The 23,284-nt window shown below is 45.0% G+C and overlaps 1 protein-coding gene across 5 annotated transcripts in view; it reads left to right on the top strand.

Annotated features, from left to right (window-relative positions):
• DPYD (dihydropyrimidine dehydrogenase) overlaps positions 1-23,284 on the top strand; it is a 685,692-nt gene that overhangs the window by 168,639 nt on the left and 493,769 nt on the right. For 4 of the 5 annotated variants that reach the window (XM_090050053.1, XM_090050052.1, XM_090050055.1 and 1 more), the window contains one exon: positions 20,110-20,197. The exons of the other annotated variant lie outside the window; for it this stretch is intronic. In XM_090050053.1, coding sequence (XP_089906179.1) covers positions 20,110-20,197 — 88 coding nt within the window. The remainder of the gene's footprint in view (positions 1-20,109; positions 20,198-23,284) is intronic. 5 annotated transcript variants of the gene reach the window in all.

Below are 23,284 nucleotides of genomic sequence, written 5' to 3'. Positions count from 1 at the left end.
CACCCCCCTCACCAGGTCATCACTCGTGGCCAGCACTAGGTCCAACAAGGCGTCTCCCCTGGTGGGGCTGTGCACCTCCTGGGTTAGATGGAGGTCCTGCACTCTGTCTAAGAACCTACGTGAGCGGTCAGACCTGCCTGACTGCCCTTCCCAGCAAATATCCGGGAAGTTCAGATCCCCCATGACTACCACATGTTTAGCCTTCACTCTCTGAGCTGACCCAAGAATTCCTGGTCAAGGTCTTCTCCCTGGTTGGGAGATCTGTAGTAGACTCCCACCATTAAGTCTCTTTGCCCTTGACTGCCTTGTACTCTAACCCAGAGCACTTCAGAGTGCCCCTCCACTGACTCCTTGCTAATTGACAAGGATGTGTATTCCTCCTTAATATAGAATGCCATGCCCCCACCTCTCTTTCTTAACTTGTCCCTCCTGTACAGCCTATAGCCCTTGACATTCACCGCCCAATCATGCGTTGAGTCCCACCACGTTTCCGTGATCCCCACTATGTCCGGGCTGGTGTCAGCCAGCAGGAGGGTGAGTTCCTCCTGCTTGTTACCCATACTACAAGCGTTTGTGTAGAGGCATTTGAGGCCTCCCGTGGATGTGTGTACTGACCCCCTAGTCCCAGCATTACCCTGGCCCCTATCTCTTACCTGTTTATTCACTTCAGTCGTTGGTTTGGGCTGGGCTGTAGTCTGGTGCTGGTGCTGTTTGGTCTGGCAGTCTGATGTTTCCTCCGCCCTCATCTACCCCTTCCCCCGATGAGCCTAGTTTAAAGCCTGTTGGAGGAGGTCCGCCAACCTAGAAGAGAACACACGCTTACCTTTAGGGGAAAGGTGGAGCCCATCCCATCCCAGCATGTCTCTCGTTGTGATGTGCCAGTCATGGCTGAGGAAGCCAAAGCCCTCCTCGAAGCACCATTCCTGTAGCCACCAGTTAGTCTCCGCGACGCACGTTTCATGCCGACTGCATCGTCCACTCACTGGCAAGATAGAAGAGAAAACCACCTGTGTGCCCATCTCCTTCAGCACGCACCCCAGAGCGTGGTAGTCGTCCATCAGGCAATCAGGGTTGCTCCTGGCCGCATCATTAGTGCCCACATGGACTAGGACTATGGGGTAATAATTGTTGGGCTGGATTACGGTTTGGAGCATCCCTTTCACGTCCTGAATCCTCGCTCCAGGTAGGCAGTATACCTCGTGTGCTGAGGGGTCCTGGCGACAGATGGGGCCCTCCGTACCTCTCAGGATGGAGTCACCAATGAAAATCACGCGATGCTTCCTCTTCCTGGCCTGCTTGTCTCCTTCAGCTTGCACGGGATGCGGTGAGCGTGGAGTTGCCTCCTCCCCAGTTTTGTCCTCTCCTTCCTCCTCCTCCTGGGCTGCCAGGACTTTATACCTGTTCTCCAGCTGGACTGGAGGAACTGGTGCTGCCGTGTTTCGAGCAGCCCTGGCACGGGAGGTGACCATCTGCCACTCTGCAGTGGAGGGCTCTTCTTGAGGTGCATCCTTCTTGGTCTTACAACCCTGCAGGGAAAGAAAATATCTGTCAATTTCCTCCTCTGCCTCTTGGATTCCCCTCAGCCTGCTAACCTCTTCCTGGAGCTCCCTCACCTGTGCCTCCAGGGCCCTAAGGTGGGTGCCTGCAGGACAGGTGTGGGGGTCCCCGGTCCCTGCCCCCCCCAGGCCTTGCTGGGCAGCTCCCGCAGGCCAGGGGGTTGGGGGACGCCAGCCTCCCCATGGGCTCCATCTGGGCAGAGGCCTCAGAGAAGCCCCAGGAAGGCTGCGCCCCCCAGGCAGGGGCCCTGGCAGCACTCCGTGTTGACACCATGGTAGGAGTTGCTGAGTTTCTAGCTGAGTTCGGTTCCTCTGCCACACGCTAGCAGGAGTCAGCCTCTGGGCCCCTCCTGCTCACCCTCCAGCACAAACGCCAGTGCACTCTTACAGACCGCGCCTGTTTGTGTGCTCTTTTCGCGTGGCTTGGGAGCACGGCTCCCTACCGGCTCAGCTAAGAGGGATCTGGGGGCTTCGCCTCTGGATCCAGCTCAGCTGTGTCAGTCCCTCTGCCCCAGTTACCTTAGGGGGATCAACTGCTGCTGCCCCCGCTGCTGCTCTGCTCACCTCTGCTGCTTTCGCCTCTGCTCTGGGTCTGGTAAGGGGGCACACGTGTGTGTAAGACACACGTGTGCCTATGTTCTTCCTCTCCCCGCTGCTCCTAGCTCCTGAGTGCCGGAAGTTGCGTCAAACCTCGGCTTTTAAAGGCCGCAGTTTGAATTTCCCACCCCTGCTCTATCCACCAATCAGGTGCTCCGGACTCACTGGACGTTCCTGCGGGCGATCCCGCCCCCCTGCGCTCCCTCGCTGGGGGGACCCGGTGCCTCCGGAGCCCGCTTCCTGAGGGTTAACTCTGGGGGTGCTCCCTGGCTTGGGGGACAGTCCCCCCTAGTCCACACCTGTTTGCGCGCTCTGTTTGCGCTGCTCAGGGGCGTGGCTCCCTACCAGCTCAGCTAAGAGGGATCCGGGGGGCTTCCCCTCCAGATCTGGCTCAGCTGCGTCGGTCCCTCTGCCCCACTTACCTTAGGGGGATCAGCTGCTGCTGCCCCTGCTGCTGCTCCGCTCGCCTCTGCTGCTCTCGCCTCCGCTCCGAGTCCAGTAAGGGGGCACACGTGTGTGTAAGACACACGTGTGCCTGTGTCCTTCCTCTCCCCGCTGCTCCTAGCTCCCGAGTGCCGGAGCTGCATCAAACGTTGTTCCGTTCTCTACCTGGGGTGAGCTTCCTCCACTTCTCTCTGGGTCAATTCCTCTCCCTTAACCCGGTGTTTGAGTGCCTATGAGCTAGTCTAACATAGCCTAGATGGGGCGGTTTCTGACTCAGGCTTTCACTATAGGCCATCCCAATGTCGCGCTGTCTCCTCCTCCGGCAATCCATCGGTTCGCTGGGGTCCTGTTCCCTTCACCCCTCAGCTTACATCCTTTCTGGATTGTCTGGGTGCCACCACTCCTTGGGGCCACTAGGGCAATCCCTGGAGAAATGTCTGGTCTTCCTGCACTGGAAACAAAGGTTTCCTTTGATACACCCCTGTTGGGTGTTTGCCTCCTCTCAGGCTCTCTGGGTAATGGAGCTGTCAGGCCAGGGGTATGCTTCTTCTGACTGTAGCTGACCTCTGATGCTGCAAAGGCCTTTGGTAGTTTTAAGGCTTCTTCGCAACTGTGAGGCGAGTGTTGGCAAACCCAACATTGCGTGCATTCCTCTAGATCATTCAGGAATTGCTCTAGTGGGATCTGGTCAGCCAGAGCAATCACATGCTGTGGGATTTACCCATTTATTTAAAAGATTCCATAGCAGCTGTAGCAAGAGCCTAGGCTGTCTCTCTTCTGGCCCCTTCTTTCCTCGGAACAGCCTCCTATAGTGCTGATCTCTAGTCTATATAGGATCGCTGCTTTCACTTGGTTGTAATCGCAAGCTTCATCCCAAGGGAAGGCTCAATAATCGGCTTGGGCTTTACCTACCACAAGGGCGCCCAGTTGACTGGCCCAATATCCTTTATCAAGCCCAGTCATTATGGCATGTTGTTCAAAAGCCTCGATATAGGCTTCTGGATCATCTTCTCAGGTCATCTTTGGCATTTTAAATGTAGCTAAGCTGTCACAGCCAATCCTGTTGTCAATCCATCATCTGCTGTTGATCATCTAGGATCTGAGTCAGGGCTTATAAATTTTGACTCAGTACGCCCAGAGAGGTCATGGCCATGGGCTGCATGTTGGATTGTTCTCCGCTCACTGGGTCTTCCCGTGGATTCCCGGCCAGTGCACCACTTTGTGTGAATCTTGCTTCGAATATTCATTCATGTGCCGCCTTGACGTGGGTGCCTGGTGATGGGTGTGGGGAGGCTTAGTTCAACCTCAGACAGGGAACCTGATCACCCCAGAACTTGCCTGCCAAGATTTTGAGTGTATCTTCAGTGGTGGGGTCTCCAGTTGGTGGTCCCTTGAGATTGGTTGTTCCTCCTGATGGATACACCCCCGCCATACGCCAGCCTCTGACAGGCCTCCAGATCTTGACATGGCTTGCCTTCCGGTCATGATGGTCCTGCCCTGGAGCCTGTGCCTGGACATGTCCCCTGATGCTGTTCCGTTCTCTATCTTGGCTAAGCTTCTTCCACTTCTGTCTGGGTCAGTTCCTCTCCCTCAACCTGGTCTTTTGAGTGCCTCGTGTAGGGAGCGTCCTCCATCTCTGGGGCTTCCCCCTGCTCTTCCCTGAGCAGGGTTTCCTCTCACACACTGGTACTGCCGATAACTGGCGTGGAGGCTTGTTGCAGCTACTGTTGCCTGGGGCGTCCCTGTCCAATTGGAACTTCTCCTTTCTCGCTGGCACTGCCTGCTGCTGGCGTGGAGAGCATCTGCAGCCTCCGCTGCCTCTCCAGCTCTCCCTTGCTCCACTGGCTAGCTTTTATCCCAGCTAGCCGGTGATCATCAGTGATGTCACCTGCCAGCTCCAGCTGTATATAAGCGTGGCTGATGAACCATGTGGGTTTCTTCTGTTGGCGTTGCTCGTCTGGAGTCCAGACTCCTAGGGTGGGTGAGTATCCTTTGATTTGGGGATTTCTCCTTTGGGGGTGCGTAGTCCCCATGCTTGTACCCCTGGGACAATGTAGTTTGTCTATGATGTGTCCACAGCATGCATTGGGAAGGGTTTTGAAGGGAAGTCTCAGAACTTAATTCTCTTGCTGTCAAAAGTACTTGTGAGGCAGTGGGCTCTCTGTCTTTCCTCATGGTCTAAACACAGACCTAATGGAAAGGAGGCAGAGGTGGGAGGGGCATTGGAGGATGAGTAGAGATATTGGAGGATGAGGAAATAGTCCTCCTTGAAATATGTCCTCTATTTGGTATAGAAAGCTGGACAGGGCTCATGGTAACAGTTATGTTGAGGATATTGTTGTACTGCAATCCAGGTCATGGCTTGCACTTTCTGTCCAGCAATAGGTAGTGTGCATGTCAGCTGGGAAGGGAGAAGGGCTATGACAAAGAAAAAAAAGAATGAAAGGGTTGGTGTTGTTCTGTGGGGGCCAGGGGAGCTTATGTGTTCTTACGTAGTCTGTATACCTAATTGTGTGCATGTGTATTATGTGGGCTGTAAGAAGGGTATGAAGGAAATCCTAGGGATGAGAAGAATGATAATGAGGTGAGACAGAGAGGAGTGAATGAAAGGGGACTCAGTGAATTAGGGCGAGTTGAGAGGAAGAAACCATACAAGGGTTAAGAATAAAGAAAGAGGAAAGAAGAAAAAGGCCCTGGAGGGGAGAGGATGGGGCATCAGAATTTGAAAGAGGAACTGTGGAAAAGGCTTCCATGTATGTGGGTTGGAAAGAGATTCAGGGAGTGATATGAGGGTCCATGGACAGGAAAGTGGAGGTTTACTTATGCAAGCTGGGTTTTTGGGGTTTTTTTAATTTGCTTTCTTGGTCCTCTTCCCAGGGTTGGGTTGGGATTCATAAGGTTGTAGAGCATCTCTGCTACGGATCACTATAGCTTCTTTTCTGTGTGAACATATCATTACTTTTTTTTCTCCCTAATGCCTGTTTTGGGGTTTGTAGTCATCACTGAGTTCAGTTAGCACAGGAATACATGTAGGAGAAAAACTAATTTTAAACTTCCCAATGGCTCCAGCTCTTGTCCAGAAGCCATCTGTAAATTATAACTTCTATCACTACAGGCTTTTGATCATTTTCATGCTGCATCACTGAGTATTAAATGACTCAAGGGTTCTTATGTTTTTGGTAGATGTACACAGAATCTGGAAGAAGATTTGGCCATTCCTAAAAAATAAAGTCCCCTTGCATCCCTCAATCAGGGCATTTCCTTAATGACTCTCTATTTTTCAGGATCCAACCAGTATTCTTTAGAAGTCAGCAGATGTTTGAAAAAGGGGCTTCAGTTCTCTGCGAGTTGACTGGAGTCAGTATAACATTCCAATCTTTGAACTCAGTTAGGAAACATAATCTTGATGCTTGAGAGTTGTTCTAGAACCTGGTTCAGATTACCTGGGAATCTACTGGGACCAGTGGGTATCTATACATGTGCTCCAGGGTGGAGGGGGGGGCGGTGCTTTAATTAGAGTGGCTGTGAGAACCACTCTAGTTTAAGTACCTGCAGCATCATGTGTATTCAGTGCCCCACACTTCATTATGGGAATGGGGGCACTTGAACTCAAGTTCGTTCGATGAATCCTTGTTGCCATTCTGAAATGTGGGGATGCTGAATACACATGACATGGAGGCTGCTAGAACACACTAATTAGCATATTTAAGCAGACTCAATGAATGCTAATTAGCACACGTTGGAGCAGAGTGCTGTCACATGTATAGGTGTCCAGTAATGCCCATAAGCATTTGGACCCAGTCATACCTGCCAAGAGGTATGGCAAAAGCTGGATAGTTTATCTAGTGCGATATCCCAGTGCCCATTCTTGATGTTACCAATAGTGAATGATTTGTCCTGGATACAGTAAGCAATTCATCTTTAATTGTTGTTAAACAGTCAATGTATAGACACTGCAAAAGAAGGCTGCCAGCAATTCAACAACCACAGTTGCAATTATGTGATTAGATCACCATCTGACTCCACTCCAGATGGAATCTGGAGCCTGCTGCAGTATAATACCAGCAACAGTGATAAGTAGAAATATTAGAAGAATATGACTAAGTGCTGTTGATGCACAATAAAATCATTCTGGAGCCAGTGGGCAGGTTGTCAAGATGAAACCCACAAAACAAGAGTAGTTATTGTTCAGCGTTTACACCAGCTGACACACACACTACCTATTGCTGGGCAGAATGTGCAAGCCATGACTTGGATTGCAGTACAACAATATCCTTAACGTAACTGTCACCATGAGCCCCAGGGGTACAAGCATGGGGACTATGCACCCCCAAAGGAGAAATCCCCAAATCAAAGGATACTCTGTCCAGCTTTCTATATCAAAGCTCTGTCCAGCTTTCTATATCAAATAGCAGGACATATTTCAAGGAGAAGGAAACCTAGAGGGCAACAAATTTAGAAACAAACCCCCACAAAGCCTGTGAAACTACTGAAATGAAGTGTTCCAGTAACACTGGTGAAACCACTGAAGAAATAACTGGAACGCTTAGACCACTATGCTTACTGAAGTTATGCTAGCACAGAGTCTATCACCAGCTTGGCAATAAAAAGGAAAATCCCTAAAGTAAACTGATCCCAAAACCAGTTATCAAAGGCCTGAAAAAAAAACACTCGCTTATCCATTTAACATCTTTATTTCCTACTGTAAGCCCTGCATATAGACTTAGTTCCTGCTTCCATGCCTCTAGGCTTTTTTGGTCTGGAAAGCTAACTTTTCCAAAGAGCCAAATCCTTCCATGCCACCTGTTTTCTCTCTTTCCAGAAACTGCTTTTTTCCTGTTAATGATATGTTTTTCCTTGCCGCTGTTCTTGTTTTTCAGCTATGTTCATGTATCTTGAGCTGGGTGATAAAAGAGGAGGACTCCATATTTACAACTCGAAACAGGCTCTTTAAGAGAACTACTAAAAGGCCACCTCAGTTAGTATTCCTATTAAGTGAACAGACTACTTGCTGGCACTGGTCTATCCTTTTCCTGGATCTCTGGGTTCCTTCCCTATACTCCAGGTTTCACACAGCTATCAGTAATAAAAATTTTAAGCTTTAGAAATTGAAAGGATTCTGGAAAGTATCTTGGGAACTTGTCCTAAGGGACTAATACAGGTTCAAAACCTAGAACTGGTGTTGGGCACTGCACAAAGGTAATTTGGGACCTGTAATTTAATGATAGCTTGAAACAGTTGGAACCTGAGGTACATATTCTCCAAAGGAGAAGACAGAAGTTCCTGAAGCAAAACCCCTTAACGCTGTTACTACTGGGGATAGTTTGTCCTGAACCGCACAAGGAAAAATACCAAGCATTATATTGCCCAGTATTGTTTCTTGTCAAAAGCTATTGCTGCTTCATCACTTTTAGCAAGTTTGTGAAACCTGATAAAATGAGCATGGTACGACCATTTATATATCCTTTATAACACGAATCACAAATTAATAGAAATGAAAACACAGGAGTTAAAACAACAATTAATTTAAGACTATTGGAGAGGCTTTCATGCCTATAATTCCTTTATTCCAATACAACAATGCTTACATTCTCTTGACACCTTGTCACCCCCCCAATTTTCACAATTCCCCCCCACTGTGTTCCCATATTTTTCATTCCAAATCCCAGAGTAATTTCATTCAGTCAGCAAAGGCATCAGATTTCTTCTCCGTGGGACATTCTAGGAGTTGCAAACACTGTGGAGGAGAGGCATAGAATTTAAAAATATCTTGATAAATTGGAGAACTGAGCTATGGACAGCACAAAATTCAACAAAGCACCCAGAGAAGAAAACCCTAGAGAAGGGCCTATGGAAGAAAATCCACATGCACACATACTGAAGTGGGGATAATTCATTAGACACTAGCATTGCTGAGAGGGATCTGGAGGTTTTGGTGGATCACATGCTCAACATGAGTCAGCAATGCGATGCAGTTGCCAAAAAAGCAAATGCTTGTGCTGCATTAACAGGAGTGTTGTATGTAGCATATGGGAAGTGATAGTATTACTTAACTAATTTTGGGTAGACTTCAGCTGGAAAATTTGTATGCAGCTCTGGGTTCTGCATTTTAGGAGGCACATTTTGGGCATACAATTTTCCAGCTGAAGCCTACCCAAAATTAGTGCAGGCCCCCACTCAGGCAACACAAACAGCCTGCATCTTACCCCCTTCCCCTCTCCTCACACCCTTCCTCCAGACAACACCAGGGGTGGGGCTGGGCTGCATCAGCTTAGCCCTGATCCTGCGACAGATTGATGCTAGGGAACAGAAGTTCCCTCAGGCACTCCATAGTGGAGGACCTTTATCTGATTCCTCATTTAATAAGGGTTAATTTGTTGTACAATCGGCCACTTTTATAGTGCTCTGCATGTGTCATGGCATGGCTGTAGAGCGCTTTCAGGGGACTGATCGCACAACAAATGTAACTTCTATCTGGACCCCAGAGAAACTGGAGAGGATCCAGAGGTGAGTGATGAAAGTTGATAAAGTGGTTAGAATGCCGGCTGTACAAGGCAAGTCTGAGAGGTGTGTTTAGTTTGGAGACAAAGGAGCTAAGGGGAGACATGATAACAGCTTTCAAATATTGGGATAGCCCCCTAAGCCAGAGTTCAAAACTAGAGATTTAAAACTATAGCAGAACAGGTACATATTCAGTCTTGGGGTAGGGGAAGCGAGTGTCCTTAATTTTAGAAGAGCAGGACAATAGAGCAAGGGAAATTTATAGTCATAGTCTTTGGAAAGTATCTAGAAGAATCTAGGTAAACATTTCAGAAGATGGGTTATGCATAATACATCCTGAGTTCATCCTGGGGCTTGGACTAGATGACCCTTGACGTTCTTTCCGACTCTATGATTCTTTTGGTGGCAGAGGAAGAGCAGAGGAAGAAAACGAAAGATTGATGGCTGAAGCTCAGAGGCCACAAAAACAGCTGCAGACAGCCACAGGATTAAACTGCAAGAGGAAAACATGGTGTAATTGTTCTCCTCCCTCTTTTGGGGTTAGGAAGTCAAGATTTTTTTCTACTTGCAGGAATAGATAATGACACTGAGCTTACAATTCTTTCTCTTCTCTACCCCTCACCTTTATTTTCCCCACTGTGTTATCCTGTCCCATTCCAAATTCAGGGAAGTCATTCAGAAAGTGGTCCCAAACACTTAAGGAGAGGCCTGACAGAAAGTTGCCATGATTAAGTTTTAAAGTGAACATTCCTTTGAGATGTTGGAGCAAATTACTTTTAAAGCTGGTGGACTACATCTTAAGCAAGCATAAACTCACTATTCTACATTTATCTGTATAAAACTTCTGATTTTTACCCTCTGAGTGGCTTATTGTTACATTCAACTCAAAAACTTCTGAAACTTACTGTAAACAGAAGGGCTGGAAACCTGTTATTTTACAAAATAAATGTAAATTCTGTAGAGTGAGATAGAGTTTAAGCTATTTCCAAATCACAGACAACAGTAACCCCAGCATAAAATATTTGGCCTTTTTTTTTATGTTAACTAGGATGATGCATTGTGGGCAAATATTTTAGATCATCTATTTCTCCCTTGGTTCTGCAGTACATGCATAATTGTGCTTCAGATAATGTTGTTACCAGTTAGGCAGACAATCATTCATTGTAATTTTAGGCACTATAATAGCTAAATTTCTCTTGCTTAGGGAAACCAGAAGCAGAAAGCACACTGTAAGAGCTAGGGTAGAGACACATAACAACTCTATCACTAATAAAGGATGTTGATAGCAGCTGTTTGGATGCAACTGTTATGTCTGCATGATTTTGCTGTGATACAAGCAGAGGCGTAGCTAGCAGTTGTGGTGCCTTAAGTAGAGAGGGGGAGCAAAGGGGGACAGATTGTTACCTGCCATAGTACAAGCGGCAGGATGGTCTCTTCACATTCTTGGCTGTAGCAGCCCTTACAGGTTGCCCTGGGGTCAATTTTCTGGTGCACTCTCTAAATAAGCTCTCAGAGCTGGTGCCCTGCTCGCCTACTAGTAGTTATGCTACTGAATAAAAGTGCAGCAAAACTGCTTGGATGTTAACCCTGTGTCAGTCACAGTCAAAGTTAGGATGGTTTAGCTCTCTAGTATTGCCACAGAGTCATGCAGACGTAATAGTTAGATCAGCAATTCTCAGCCTGGGTTCTGGGACACCCTGGACTACCACAAAAACCTTTGAAGGATGCTTCAGGAAATATAAGGAGATAAGCAGATAAGGGCAGGCTCCAGGTGTAAGGCGATAAAGGCAGGCTCAGGCTCTCTCTGTTCTGGGCTCTCTGCAAGGAAGTAAGAACTGAGAGATTTAAATTAATTTTTGAAATGGGGTGCCACTCTTGGAGGGGTGCCTGGAATCTGATGCGGAGTGCCTTGAGTCTAAAACATTGAGAACCACTGACTTAGGAGCGTGGAGCAGTTGTTACGATCTGAGTAGAAGCTTCCCCTCCCCTTTTCAAGTAGCAGGTATGTACATTTGCTCATACCCTTAGTTTAGATCCAGATGGGCTAATATTCCTCAAACACTAAAACTATGTTTTTTAAAGATAAACAGATCCCAAAACTGTCCATCCTAAAAAAAAACCCTACTTCCCAACAGGTAAGATTAGGGAAATTACCATTTTTTATTGCATGGTGTTTGGTATAACTTGCTCTTAGTGTCTCCCATAATTTTCTCCTTTCTGGAAGACCGGAATATTTTCCCCAGAAGCTTTATAACTGTTCTAATATTTTGCTTACTTCAAAAATATCCACTGCTTTCCATGTAGGATATTAAATGCCTTTGCTTTTCTACCTCCATACCAGCTTTCAGCTGTCTGGACAATCTGCCCTTCTGGATTTTTTAAATATCTATAGAACTGGAGAAAGAATAGAGCAGGCATGAGTAACCTGTGGCTTGAAGGCTGGATCCAGTCCACAGGGCCATTTGATGCAGCCCATGATAAGGGCCTTTGGCAGCAGTCTTTTTCCCTGTACTCCCCCTGGAAGAGTGCTGCCTGCAGCTGGGTCCTAGCTTCTGCCCAGGGCTAACCCAAACTGGGCCACTCTGGCCTGCAGCCTTAAAAGTTTGGTTGCCAACCACTGGGGTAGAGGATTGGAGAGAGAATATGTGAGTGTATGTTTCTCTGTACAGACAAATTGCAGCCAACACCAGAATCTTTTTTTAAGTTTGGTGCTTAAATTTGTATCTTCAAGCCTGATAAATTAAAAGTCAATATTATGTTACTGTGTAAGGATTGACAAAGTTGAAGTTTTTCATATGTAGGAAATTCAGGCATGTCTCATTACGCAGCTTACATAAAACTGTATAAAACTGCATAAGATGATATTGATTTGGATACTTATTTTACAAATAAGTTTTACTTATAGAATGATTTTTATACAGCTTTTATAGCTAATATTTGTCATACAGGGCAATTGCTACAGCTGTGCCTGCTTCATGCATAAAAAAATGAAAATAAAACCTTCTCTACAGTGGTATTGACAATTATATTTTTGGAATACATTTATATATAAAATTCATGGTTTTCTTGATTACATGTGATATTCTGGCTCTTTTGTCCTGGCAATTATACAAAGCAGTGTCTTCTCTCTAAAGTGGCCATATAACTTCTTTCCAGACTGCGGCTTTTTGAGTGGGGGGCTTTGCATGTTTTCTGCTTCCTTCTTCCTGAGAACTGCCTTGCCTGTGTCATCATGGCTCAAATTCACTCTGAGGTAGGCACTGTGTAGGTTTTAGGCTGGTTCTGCACACAGTGGTAAATAATCACTGCTGGTAAATGGCCCCTGCTTTTCAAAAGGTATAGTATCATGGAGTTTTTACAAATTTCTCAATGATTTAATTGTTGTTTCAGTAACTGATGGAGGCAAAAAATACTTAACATGAATTGAGCACTGCAAGTGCGTGTGGTAGTTTATTTTTTATTAAACTGGGTGTTTTTATGAAGTGAGATGTATGACTGAGTCTAGTATTGCAAAGTTAACAAAATCAAGGTCACTTTGTTTTTTGTTTTTTTTTAACAGCTAGCATGCATTTCTGCAATTAAGTGCCTTGGTTGTCCTTTTTTAGAGATGAGCAAGTGAAGGTTTTTCCCTTAAATTAGCATTTTATTATTCATAGTGCATTTTTAGTCCTTTGTATCATGACATAAGCTTTGGAAAGTAAAGGGGATTTGGCAAAGAAGAATATTTAAAAAATGGGGAAGGTAAACTAGAAGCATATTTTTTTTAGTGTTACTTATAAAGGCAAAAGAATGAACTGTTGGGGCTTATGATAATTGCTGGCATATTCCCTTAAGTGTGATGCTGTGTCTGTGATTTTTTTCACAGGATCAATCATTTACAGCAATTTTACATAATACCTTTCTGGCAGGCATTTCTACTATTTTATTTACACCATTTGCCAAGCTCACCTTTGCTTGCAGGGTACAGTAAATGCACTCTGCAATATCTATTATGGCATGGTCAAAGGATAATTTATTGTCAAACAGAAAAATAGGTCAACACTAATGTCACTTGATGATCAACCCCCCAAGTTTAATAAAACATCTCACCAGCATGCATTCTGCGCAGCGGTTGATATTTTATTAGGACTACAGTACCTGGCTATAGCAGTAGTGTAATTACTGAGCTGTCAGAGTGATAAGTGGGATTAATGGCAGCCTGATGCACTTTAGTCTGCAGAGCGCTCAGAGAATTGGAAGATGGTATTATTATAAGAGGGAGTCTGTACTGGCATATTCATGGCACCAAAAAAAAAAAAAAGCTACCATTCAGGTTTGCATTGCCCTGCCTCATTAATATCTGACATTTTCAACAGCTGTTATTTGTGAACTAGCTCCTTAATAAAAATAGAAATAATTTGGCAAAGATGCTTAATAACCAGCACTGATATGCTGTTTATCTCCTTGTGGTGTCTTCCTATTCCATTTTGATATAAGATTGTTCCATATATAATCCATGGAAATGTATGAAATATGGTAAGTGCAGTTCCCTCAGCCTTTCCTACAGAGCTGTTTTATTTTTCCGCTTGGTTTGGGGGAGTGGTAGAGAAGAAGTGGAATGCAATGGCTGCTTTTTGTAACGCATGATTTCTGTTCTTTCCTAACTGTCTGCACAACAAAAACTGTTGTCCAAGCCCTGACTGTGCTACATCTTGACCACTGTGTCTTCTCCTTATCTGGCCTTGAGTACTGTGACCTTGCTTCCCTTGGATCTTTCCAGGATAGTAAGATCATCTGGGTTGATTGCTCTGATCGCATCCAACTTTTCTATCTTTCTTTAAGGTCCACCCATTCCCCTCTGCCCCTTCCCACCCCAAATCACTGACCTGCCCTTCATCTCCACTTCAAGAATGCAGGTTCTTCCCCTTCCCTTTAAGATCTTGCAGTTTTGTCAAATAATACCCAGTGGGGGCTAGCCTGTTTGGCAGGTGTGTCCCAAGTTAGTCCTGAACCCTCCCAGAGTACCACTCCAATCTCTTTCCCTTTCCTAATCTGCTGCTTTGCTTTCTGCTCTTTGCCCTGTGTTCCCTGATCCAGCTGCTGTTCTGGTTTCTGCTGCCTGCCTTATCTGTTGCAGTGCAGCTTGTCCCCTTCCCAGTCTGCCTGTATCACTTGTGGCACCTGTGCTGCAGGTTGGCCACCCCAGACCTAGTTGATCTAGAGTGATCTTCCAAGAAGACACTCCCGACTTTCCCCAGGTACCTGTCAGTTTGTTTTTTAAGTGTCTCCGGTGTTGTTCCTTGTACATGAGAAGAAATCCCTAATAAAATCTAAGTAGTTACTGCCACATCCTTCTTTAAAATCCCTTCTTATTATTTGCCTTTGTTATCTACAAAACCCAGCCTGCAGGTTGTGACTACAGAGGTGAAAAGCAGTATGTCTTTTTTAAAACTCTTGCTCTTTCTTGAATTGGGTGGTGTGGTGTGGGGGTGAGAGATGGGGAAGAGGGTTGGAACAGGACGTAAAATACATGCAACTAATAAGACTATTCCTGTTCCTCACTGTGTGCATATGCTTGTGTGTTAGCTTATCGCTGGTACTCTCCTTTCCTTTTACCTTTAGACTGTAAGAGCCTTTAGGACTGAGGATTGCCCTGAGCCTTTGAAGTGTCCCTACACCCAATTAAGGGCCTTGTGGTTCATTACTCTCTTGCTAAAGAGTAATGGGGGATTTGTAAATGCTGTGTAAGTCGTCATGTTAGATCATGCATTTTTGCTGTTTTTTGCAAGTTGGCATTAGGTATTCTTTAAAACTATCCTGAAAAAGAACCCAGAATAGTTTACTACTTCAGAAGTTGTGGACAATGTAGTAGCATTTGACTTGTGATATTCACTGAAATGTAAAATAGACAAAAGTATGTACAGTATTTACTTGAATATAAGGTGAGGTCCCTTCCCCACCACCACCACCACCACCACCAGGTCCTTTCCCCGCTCCGAAGCCAGTTATGGAGGAAAAGTCCTCCATCTTATATTCGCATATGAAGCAGACTGGGGAGCAAATGGCTGTACGGCTCTAATTCTGGCCCTAAGACTGGGTTGGGGCCAGAGTCAGACCTATAGCAGTCTCCTGCTTTCTCTCCACAGCTTCCGTCCCCTTCCTTCCCCCTTACTGTCAAGTACAACTCGGCTCTAGCTTGGGCTGGGGTCTCTCCCAGGCATGGAGCATATGGAAACTCCTGTCCCTGCCTGGTCAATCGGCAGTCCTGACACTGCTGCGTAGCCAGGCAAGGGCTGAGTTTCTACGTGCTGTGCTCTGGGATGGAGCAGCCAGAGCCATATCTGATAACAAGGGGTGGGAGAGGAGAACAGGCAGAAATTAGGAGGAACAGGGGAGGAAGAAACAGAGACAGGAACAAGTGAAGGGAGAGCCACAGGCTGCGTGACGGTGGGGGGGCGGGGTGCAGTGCAGGTGGCAGGAGAGGCTGGAAGGCTGTACGGGGAACATGTGGGTGGGGCAGTGGGCATGGGGGCCACCTGACCTTCCCTGCCTGCCACTACTTTCCCTGCTGTAGGAGAGGGGCAGGAGATTCAAGACAACCCTCTGATACTTGTATCCTATACCTGATAAACTATAACACATTTATAAATTGCCCATATATAGTATCTAATTATTTGGGTGTCATCTTATATTCAGGGTCATCTTATACTTGGGTAAGTACAGTAAATAAATATATTTAAAAGTCATGAGTCAAATAGACTAAGCCTTAGGGCCTAATCCATTAAAGGGACTTGTGCAGGTGAACTAGACCTATATGCCCACATGGGTTTTCTTTGCAGGAACCACCATTAATCATTCCTAGTTAAAGTCTGTGAATTTTAATATAAAATATAATTTATCATGGTGGCGGTGGTGGGTGGGAGGGGATCGTAGGGGAGGCTCAGCTATACTTGCAAAGCTCCAGTTGACATTGGTCAAAAACCTATTGGAATGTTACATTTTATTCCAAGTCGCAGATGGTAAATCCACTGTTTAAATGTAAAAATTATCCTATCTTACCTAAAACTTGTATGTAATTAATATATATTAACATATTAAAGGAACTGGTTAGAATAAAAGAGACTCAAATTTACTAGCCACTCTACTTTTTGGTTTTACTTCTTGTCTTTTCTATGAAAGTATCACTGAACTTTAGGCATCTAATTGTTCAGTAGTCAAAACTACATCCTTTTTCACTTCACTATCAATTTAAGATTCGCGACAAACCTGCTTTACCAGTGGGAAAACTATGGTATGCAGAAATGTAGTGACATGCTTAAGATTACAGAAGAATTTGTTATAGTGGCAGGTCTAGAAAGAATATATTTTCAGATTGTGAAGAGAAATAGATTAACATTTATGAAAAAAAGGCTAGATACTAGCAACACACAACGGGAAAAAAACAAAAAACAATGCCAGAGCAGGTCTGGCTTGGTGTTCATTGAATAATAAAGATGAAGAGAAATGCTGAATGGAGGATTTGGAGGGGGCTCTCCATCCAGTGCATCAGAGGAAACTGACACCCAGAATAAGAAGGAGTATGTTATTATACAGTTAAGGACCGTATCAGAATGCGTGTCAGGGAAGCCAGAATGTTAAATGGGCTATCTCAACTCTGATGTTTCCTAACATTTGAGTGCCTAACTTCACAATCTGGAGATTCAGTAAGCATTTTATATGGGATATAGTTGTAGTTTGTACATTCAGAACACTGTATTTTATGGCTCTGCTTTTCAGAGAAGAAGGATGCTCTTTTGTTGAAATCACTGAACGGAAGGAGTAGATTTCTCTTTATTGCTTTTGTTACAGACTTCATATGACTTCTGATTAATTCTTTAACCTTTCTGTGCCTCTGGCCACCTGCAGAATGGAGGTAATAAGTTAACCCAGTGCTGTCCAACTTCTGAGTGGTTGGTGACCACATGCTGCACTGGTTACAGGCCCTGGGCTATACACTGCAGGGGCCTCACAGGATCCCTGGAACCCCCACTGTGTGGCCAGTGCAGCTTTCACAGTATGAGAAGTATAAGCCCCTCTGCCTTTTTCCCACCACGTAGGCAATGCTAGCCCCTGCCTTCTTGCTACTACCATGTGGGCAGCTGACTCACCACTCCCCCTTCCACCGTGCTGCCAAACTCCAGAGCAGCTGTAGGTGCAATGGAGGGGGAGGGGGGAAGTGGTGGCCAGGTAAGTGGTGGGCACCAGCTGGAAAACCCTTACTTAAACCCTTGAGGTATTGTATCACTGAAGACTGGACACAACACCTGGCTACACACTGAGTGGGCCACATGATGTAAACTTGAGTGTAGCTTACTTGAACCTGGTGTAGTGTTACCCTGGGAAAAATGTTGAGGGGGCGGGGAGGAGCAGGTAAAACTATACCTGTATAGGTTAAAATGGTACAAGCATTGTCAGTCCTCTTCTATACAGAGGTAGCTGTTTGCTATGGGTAATCCTGCTTTCCTGCCACTTAGTGATGAGATGCTTTAATAGTGCCTACTGGTAGCAGCTACCTTTGAATCTGCCTGCTCAAGCTCCTAGTGTTAGGAGCACCAGTGTAACTTACAATGGTGTACAAAACTGATGTAAATTACACCAGCATAAAGAGTACAGTCACTTAGTTCAGCAGTGCTTTTAAGACGCTTTGAAATACTTGTTCTGGAAGATTGTTCAGAAATGCAAAGTATTATTGGTTTTCAGATCATCTTCTGTCATGTGTGCTTAAAAAGGGTTATGCTATTGGTAGACAAGGTTCTTTGGGTGAATCTGATATATTTTATTAGACCAACCTAAATAGTTGGAAAAACATTTTTTTAAAAGCAAGTTTTTGGGTTTAAAAACCCTCTGTCAGGCTGAGGAAGTTTCAGCAGTTGGTGTGTGCTCTTCCTGGATGGAATGAAAAGTAAAGCAGCCAGAGGCTGGGCTGGGCTGCATAAAAGACAGGCAGTCAGTGAATATGTAGATTGAGGAGTCAATGGGTGAGAGACAGGCTGGGTTGGGAGGAGAGAAGGGGGGTGAATAGTGGAGAAGTACCTGGGGAGTTGGATGTCAGGCAGGTTATAATGTCATAAATCCAATGTCTATATTTTGTAGATTCATAGAAGTAGGGTCGGAAGGGACCTTGCAGATCAAGTCCGACCCCCTGCCCTGGGCAGGAGAGAAAACCGGGCTCAAATGACCCCAGCCAGGTAGACGTCAAGCCTCCTCTTAAAGACCCCCAGGGTAGGAGCCATCACCACTTCCCTTGGAAGTTGGTTCCAGATCCTAGCCCCGCTGACTATGAAGTAGTACCTTTGGATGTCTAGTCTAAACCTACTCTCTAACAACTTGTGGTCGTTATTCCTTGTTACCCCGTGGGACGCTAGAGGGAACAAGTTCTCTCTCAAACCCTGCTGGTCCCCCTAGTGAGTTTATAGATGGCCACCAGGTCCCCCCTCAGCCTTCTCTTGTGAAGGCTGAACAGGTTCAGGTCCCATAGCCTCTCTTTGTAGGGTCTGCCCTGCTGTCCCTGGATCATGTGGGTGGCCCTCCTCTGGACCCTCTCAATGTTGTCCGCATCCCTCTTGAAGTGCGGCGCCCAGAACTGAATACAGTACTCCAGCTGTGGCCTGACCAGTGCGGCATAGAGGGGGAGGATCACTTCCTTGGCCCTATTTAGTCCATGATTTTTAGTATCCAGGAGGTTGATGAGGTGGAGTTCATAGGCTCATCTCTGGCAAGAGTTTTGTGAGTTTCCTTTGAGGATCAGGACTGAGAGATTGAAGAGAGAGTGATTTTCTTGTGAGAAATGTGCCCCCACAGGTAACTGGGTATTCCTGTTTTTGACGGATTTCTGGTACATGTTCATTCTGGTGCACAGTTGTTGTTTGGTCTCTCCTATGTATTTTCCATCAGGGCATTTGGTGCATTGGATGAGAGATATTACATTTCTGGAGGTGCAGCTGTAAGACCTGGGAATGCCTGTGGCTCTGTTGTGGGGTGTAGTAATTGTGGGGGTGGTAGAGATGTGTTGGCAGGTTTTTCATTCCTTGTCATGCATGGTCTGGATCCTTTTGGTGTGTTCTGGACTTGAGCAAGTTTGCGTCTGGTGATGAGGTTGGCGAGGTTTGGTGCTTGTTTGAAGGCTAGGATGGGTGGTTCTGGGAAGATCTCTTTAAGAACAGGGTCTCTTTCTAGTATGGGCTGCAGTTGTTTGAGGATTTTCTGTATGGGTTTGAGGGAGGGGTGATAGCTCATAACCAGTGGTGTGCAATTTGTGGGGGGGTTTCTTCTGTACTGCAGTGATTTTTCCTGTGGTATCTGCGTGGCTCTTTCAAATATGCAGTCTATCTCTCTGTTGGGTGAAAGCCTTTTTAAGATTGTTGAGGTGGCAATCCAGGGTGTTCTCCTCAATGCAGATTTGGTGGTATATGAGGGCTTGGCTGTATATCACAACTTTTTTGGTGTGTTTAGGGTGATTGCTGGTTCCGTGCTGTATGTTGGTCTGTGGGTTTCTTGTATAATGAAGTCTGTATTTTGCCATTATGGATGCTGATCATTATGTCTAAAAAGGAGATGTTGGTGCTGGAGTATTCAAGAGAGAGTTGGATGGAGGGATGGTGATTGTTGAATTTCTGATGGAACTCAGAGATTGCAAGTTTTCCATCCAAATGACGAAGATGTCATTGATATATCTTACATATAGCAAGGGTTTGATGGTGCGTTCCTTGAGGACTTCCTCTTTCAGGTGGCTCATAAAAAGGTTGGCATATTGTGAGGCCATTTTGGTGCCCATAGCTGTGCCCATAGTTTGGAGGAAGTGTTGGTTATTAAAAGTGAAATTGTTGTGTGTGAGGATGAAGTGTATAAGGTCAGTAATATCTTTGGGTCTGTATGCTGAGTTGTAATCTTGCTCTTATAGATATGTAAGGCAGGCTTGGATGTCATATTGCATATGCTATTGGTAGCATTTGCAATATATACCATCTTAACCTATTTACTTTTATGCCCCCAGATGCTTAAAGTGTGCAGATGCCCCCTGTCAGAAGAGCTGCCCAACTAATTTGGACATCAAGTCATTTATCACCAGTATTGCAAACAAGGTAAAAGTAGGCTTACAGTAGTAAATGAAAGGCTAAGAACCGCAGTTGCTTGCATTTCTTTTGTATGATTGAATTACAAGCCTGACTTTTGTAGACTTTAATAAAATGTTGTTTAGAACAAGTATTATAAAACTTATCATATTCTTAATTTTTAATTATTCTTGTTGCTGCTGTTCTGTGGAGGTACTGTACATACATAGGCAGTGTTTACAATAAATCTCTTCAGCAAATTTCTTTCTCTATGAGGCGTTTGTTTTGGATGGTTTTCATCAATTAATACTATTGACAAAACTATAAACACTTCAGTGTAATGAATTCACTCAGTTGCTACCTGACTGAGACACTATAGTTAGAGGGCTTTTTCTCCTATTAAAGAATAAATCTTTTTAGGAAATGATTATTATTTTCTTGTTTAAATTTGCTTTGGGCTGAAACTTGGTGGCATGACAGTGCTCATGTCAGGGATGAATGTTTTTCATTATAATGGTTCATGTAAATAGGTTTTTTTTGGTTCTTAGTCACAAAACCAAGTAATAGCAGTAAAATATTACAATAATAAATAGAATCCATTTTTGAAGGTGGAGTGCCTTTTGAAAACTTGTTAATGGAGGAAAAATATTTTGCTATTATAAAAATAACAATGACACTTGAAAGTTGCTCTGTTGCCTGTGGATATGTGAGAGTTGAAAATACCAATGTTTAATGATGACTGCAAAGCCAACATAAAGAGCGATGTCTACAATAACTAGACTGTGGGGGACATTCTGAGTTTGAGCATATATTGTTGCTCACCTTTTAAAAGCTACCTTTTTATGTTAAGCCCTTCCCTGCATCCTGATTTGCTCTCTCTGAAACCAGACTCAGAATCTGCTCAGATGGTTGGACTTTCCTGTCGAGGATATATAGGTAACCAGCTGCTCCTGTCTCATGTATCCCATGTCACCAACCTATTCTGTCAGGCAGGGATGTGGGGATCTCTATAAGTGAAATGGAAGAAAAAGTGGGCTGCAGCAGCCATGAATTAACTACAATATTTTTGGTGCACAGTGGGTATTATGTGAATAGCAACAGAAACAGTAACAGTAAATTCTATACCTTAACAAGAAACATTGTAACAAAACAAGATATTACGACACACTCATCAATTATAACATAACTACACATTGATGTGGTTTACAGTGATTGGCACTCTGCCCGGCATCTGCATATAGACTTCTCTGTTACATAATCTGTGTTGTATCAATGCAGCATTTATTTTCATGAATGCAGGCATCTGTTTCCAGCCATGCTATCCTCCTTTGCAGCATATTGCTTCTTATTACCTCTTTCAAGCATTGTGAAATGGAGAAGATAGAAAGCTGTAATGAAATTGCTGCTCTCTGTCTTAACTCTGTTTTTTATTTGCTTAGAAAACCTAAAGCAAATCGAATATAGTAGCAGTTTAACTTGTTTCCCTTTAGGGCAGTGGTCTCCAACCCTTTTATGTTGAAGATCACTTTTTGGCATCCCAGGATCTACCGCCCCCAATCCCTGCCCCGCCTGCCTCCTGGACAAGCTGCCCAGGCTCTGACTCCATTCACCCAGCCCAGCCTGGGTGGCATGAGGCATGGCTCAGTCCAGCCACGTGTGTCCAGCCGCTCCTCATCGTGGAGCCTCTGACAGACTGAGAGTGATTTTCAGAGGCTCCATGATCGACAGTCAATTGAGATCAACTGGTTGGTGACCACTGCTTTAGGGGAACTGAGGTCTAGGACCAACCAAACCTATTTCAAGGCACAACCCTTTTTAGTAGATGTGCTATAGAGGTGCTAACATGTTGGAACAGACTCTATTAATAGTCTGCTCCTTATTCTAATTGGAACACTCCAGTGTCACCTCACTGTCATGTGTATTAAGCCCCCTATGGATTTCAAAACGGCCATGGATGGCCATTTTGAAATTTGCAGAGGGGCTTAATATACTTGATGGTGAGCTGTTTTAATTAGAGAGGCTGCCCAGGAATTACTCTAATTAAAACACTTCCTCCTACCTTGGAGCACCTGTATAGGCAGCCAGGAAGCCAGAGTTCTGCAGATAGGTTCCCTAGGGTAGAAAGGAGCCTTGAGGGAAGCCTGCTACAAGTGAAGCACAACTTCAGGGATTTACTGTGATTTACCCTGTTTCAAGATGAATCTGGAGTTGGAGGCTGATAGGCCTACAGTGTAGCCCAAAGGAAGGAGGTTGCCCCCTTCTTAAAGAAAGGTCACCCTATCTCAAACAAAGAGTAGTTTTTGCTCAGTCTTGGAACTAGATCTGGGTAAGTAAAGGACTTTTCAGTTTGGTTGCTGGGCTGGAAAAGGGGGAAAAGATTTGATCCAGGTTGCCAGAAAACAAGACATTTCTTCTGTTTTTGGCCTTTTAATTGTTAGTTCTGTGTGGCTGTGTAATGGGATCTCTAAAAAGGTATTAGAAACTACATACATTAAGTCTGTGTTTACAGTAGAGGCAAGTAGCCAGTTACTGACCAGCTGCTATTTACCAGGAAATCCTGCTTTGGAAGAGACTAGTGGCAGAATTTCATTCTCTCAGGAGTGTCAGTGTTCCTCAGGGGAAAACTGAAATCCTCTGATGACTCCGCAGTTACTAAATTGTCAGCTTAGCCTGGCTGTAAGAATATTCAGTCCATAGCTCCAGTATCCCTTTTAGGAGTAATCATTTTTACAGTGAGAGGCAGCAGACAAGGAACTTGGTATCTGATGCTGATGCCAGAACAAATGTGAGAGAACTGAATATTGAGTTTTACAGACTGGGGCATAGTTCCTTGAAGTTGCATGGTGCTTTAGGTTGTGCTCCCATACCCCAGCCAGCATGGATGAAATTGAGCACTTGTTAACTATGTTAATGTAAAAAGATTGTGAGGTGGAACAAAGCTAGAGATTGCCCAAGTGGTGGCTGCCTAGTGCAGGAGAGCCCAGAGTCCATAGCAAGTTTTTCTTTTCAGTCCTTTTCCTGACAATGTCTGCCACTGTGTTTCTGTCCTCTTTCATGCCTGAGCCAGCTTCCAAGGAAATCAACTGTCTTCAGTGGATGCCTTATCTTGACTGATCA

The sequence above is a fragment of the Crocodylus siamensis genome, chromosome 5, assembly GCF_052110815.1.
Source record: "Crocodylus siamensis isolate JL-2025a chromosome 5, ASM5211081v1, whole genome shotgun sequence".
Taxonomy (NCBI): domain Eukaryota; kingdom Metazoa; phylum Chordata; order Crocodylia; family Crocodylidae; genus Crocodylus; species Crocodylus siamensis.
Note: the sequence above shows the minus strand (reverse complement) of the source record. Positions and strands in the feature narration are given on the sequence as shown.